Source organism: Phalaenopsis equestris, unplaced genomic scaffold (assembly GCF_001263595.1).
Source record: "Phalaenopsis equestris unplaced genomic scaffold, ASM126359v1 Scaffold206551, whole genome shotgun sequence".
Taxonomy (NCBI): domain Eukaryota; kingdom Viridiplantae; phylum Streptophyta; class Magnoliopsida; order Asparagales; family Orchidaceae; genus Phalaenopsis; species Phalaenopsis equestris.
Genome location: NW_018225948.1, coordinates 12,579 through 15,722, shown reverse-complemented (window position 1 = coordinate 15,722; position 3,144 = coordinate 12,579). Strand labels below are relative to the sequence as shown.

Here is a 3,144-nt window from a genome sequence, read left to right as displayed (position 1 = left end):
AATGGCTCACACCTTTATGGTGGGCTGAATTTGCTGTTTTTGGTGGGGAGAAGAATGGATTTCTAGTTCACTTATTGCATAAAAAAAATGGATATGGAGTTCATGTTGGGTAGCAAAATTGATTTTCAAAAATTCCAAATACTTCCCTGCACACTTCCATGCTAAAATTGTTGCAGTATGCACAAAAGTTTTTCTTTTTTACTTGCTGCAGTAAAGATATTTTTCTTTACTGTAAAGGTAATGCTAGTTACACTTGACTCTCCTATCTTGGCTTTGAAAGAAGCAGGGGTCAGAGCCTGTGCATTGTAAAGCATTCTACCGTCCAATATATACTCAACTCAACTCAACATGTGATTGCATGATTGGCTCACATCCTTATGTTGGGCTGTATTTGTATTTTATTTATTGCCCTATTACATATTCTATGGCTCAACATTTGCTCACTTTAGACTTTTGGCATATACGGCCTTCTCATTTTACAATTTGTAATGGCTGCTACATACATCAATGCATGAATATTTTGGTGATGTCATAAGTTGATACATTATAGGATTACGGATAATCCTAGCTTTGTTGGAATTGAATTGAAGGACATGTATTAGAATTTGTATATTGCACATGTATTTTATATTTGTAGTCCTCTCTAGTGAGAACTATAGCTTTGTACGATTAAAAATTTGATAATAAAACATATTCGATGCCTCACTGTGGATGTAGGTCTTTGACCGAACCACATAAAAACATGTGTACTTTTTTTATTCTTAGCACTTTTTTAGCATTTATTTGCACAATTGTTGGGTAATTGAGATAATTTGATTATTATGTGATACTTGCAATTATTCATATAGTTCCACAATGGGTAAGACATCTGAAGGGGGTCCCTCTGCAATGTGGGATAAAGAAGTCACCAATATATTTTGTGATCTATGTTTAAAAGAAATTGAGCGAGGGAACAGGCCTACAATGTACTTTAATAAGGAGGGCTGGAATAATATTGGTATGAGGTTCAAAGAACTAACTGGCAGAGATTATGACAAGCATAAATTCAAAAATAAATGGGACCAATTAAAGAAGGAATGGAAAATATGGAAGGAGTTGAAACGTGGATCTACAGGTTTGGGTTGGGATCCGATTAAACGGACAATTGATGCTAACGCTGAATGGAGGACTGAAAAATTGGAGGTAATTTTATATCTACTCCGTGATTTGTTTGCTTTCCAAATTAGTTTTTATAATTTTACTTGCTTAAATATTCACTTTAAAATGTTATATCACAGGCGGTACCTGCAGTTAAAAAGTATAAAAAATGCAAGATTGAGCCTGAATTTGAAGAAAAACTGGACAAAATGTTTAAATGTATTGTCGCTACCGGAAAAAAAATTTACTTTCAACCCAAGTCAAAGTACCTTTTCAGGGATGCCAGATGAATTTACCCCTGAACCATTGACACCTGATGAAGATGTGCGTAGCATTAATCAGAGAGAGACGGGGGACTCTAGCACAGTAAAGAGGCCCAAGGTTGCAAAGAAAAATAAAGAGAAAGAACATGTTTTGAACACCTCCTTCGATCGTTTGATTGAAGCATTTGCAGCTCCACCTATCTCTGATGCAAGCATATTAGACTGTCTGGGGCTTTTGAGTACTATTCCTGAAGTTCTTGCAGATAGGCGATTTCACGCACAATGTGTAAAAAAACTTGAGGATTCAACTAGAATGAAAATATTCATGGCGCTTGAGCCTGAAATGCGACTTGAATATTTGCGGGTTTTGTTCGATGAATGATATTTTTTATGGATTGATTATGTATCAGCACTAATTGAACTTCTACTTATGTTGTTTTATTTTTAATATATGTTTGTCATTCTATATGTGTCATTCTACATGTATAATCTTTCTATATGTAGCAAATGAGAATTTTTATTATTAGCACAATTGCTAACATTTTAAATTGTTGGATAGTTGAATATTAATGTTTATATTGTAAATCATTTAGGATGGATCCACAACGTGAACGTCGTAGGAGAATGGCATTTGCTACAGCCGTTGCAATATTGTTGTTAGATTATTACCAGCGTAGCACTACTCGCATTCCCCGCATGACATCCACCTTTGTTGGAGATAGATGGGTTAGTGAAATGCTTTCAGGACATCCAGTATGATTTAGAAATATATTCAGAATGATGAGACCAATTTTTATGGATCTTCTGCACGAGTTATGTCTAAATCACGGCCTCCAGTGTTCTTCTAGAACCTTTTCTCGGGAGGTGTTGGCTATAACACTGTACATTCTGGCACAGAATGAGTCAATTTGAGGAGTTATGGAAAGATTTCAGCATTCATCTGAAACAATTAGTTGTTACTTTTCAAAAGGGATACAGGCACTTGCTAGCTTAGCAACTCAAATAATTAAACCAGATGATCCATCATTTGCTACTACTCCAGAACAAATTTCCAACGATCCTCGATATATGCCATATTTCAAAGTAATTTTGAATGTTTTTATTTTGATACATGATATACTTTAATAATATTATTACTCTCTAATTAACTACTATATAGAACTGTATTGGTGCAATTAACGGTACACACGTTGATGCCCGAATACCCAACCACGAGAAGGTAGCATACATCGGTCGTAGTGGTTCAACAACGCAAAGTGCACACGACAGTCGTATTTTCTCCTTTGCCACGAGGAATAGATCGCAGTGTTTCCCTCACCCCCCATCAGGTTAGTTTTGTTTAGTAATTTGAATATGTGGGATTGTGCAATTTTTTATTAACATTGTTTCTCGTACCAGGAAAATATTATCTGGTTGATGCAGGATATCCTATGCAAAGGGGATACCTGAAGCCCTACTCTCACACGAGATATCATCTTCCTAAATTTGAGCGAGCTAGTGGCACCGTTCATGGCAGAAAGGAAATGTTTAATAAACGTCACTCATCTTTACGCAGGGTAATTGAAAGAACATTTGGAGTTTGGAAGAAGAAGTGGGTCATCTTACGTGATATGCCGCCGTAACCTTTCCAAAAGCAGGTGTACATTGTGGTTGCAACAATGGCACTACATAACTTCATCCGAAGACATTCCTCGCAATCAGATACAGACTTCAGTATGGCTGACAATGATGAACTCAATATTTT

The 3,144-nt window shown here is 36.1% G+C and overlaps 1 protein-coding gene across 1 annotated transcript; it reads left to right on the top strand.

Moving 5' to 3' along the window:
• The first annotated feature begins 855 nt into the window (after window positions 1–855).
• LOC110036441 lies at window positions 856–1,782 on the top strand. The gene is made up of 3 exons (XM_020740887.1): window positions 856–1,182; window positions 1,278–1,356; window positions 1,415–1,782. The coding sequence occupies exons 1-3, from the start codon at window positions 856–858 to the stop codon at window positions 1,780–1,782; spliced, it is 774 nt and encodes a 257-aa protein (XP_020596546.1).
• The last annotated feature ends 1,362 nt before the right edge of the window (window positions 1,783–3,144 follow it).

Excerpts from the sequence above, each read along its gene's own strand:
- LOC110036441 (XM_020740887.1), top strand. The coding sequence starts at position 856 with ATGGGTAAGACATCTGAAGGGGGTCCCTCTGCAATGTGGGATAAAGAA. Across the intron at positions 1,183-1,277 it reads GGAGGACTGAAAAATTGGAG|GCGGTACCTGCAGTTAAAAA; the intron begins GTAATTTTATAT and ends GTTATATCACAG. Across the intron at positions 1,357-1,414 it reads ACTGGACAAAATGTTTAAAT|GGATGCCAGATGAATTTACC; the intron begins GTATTGTCGCTA and ends GTACCTTTTCAG.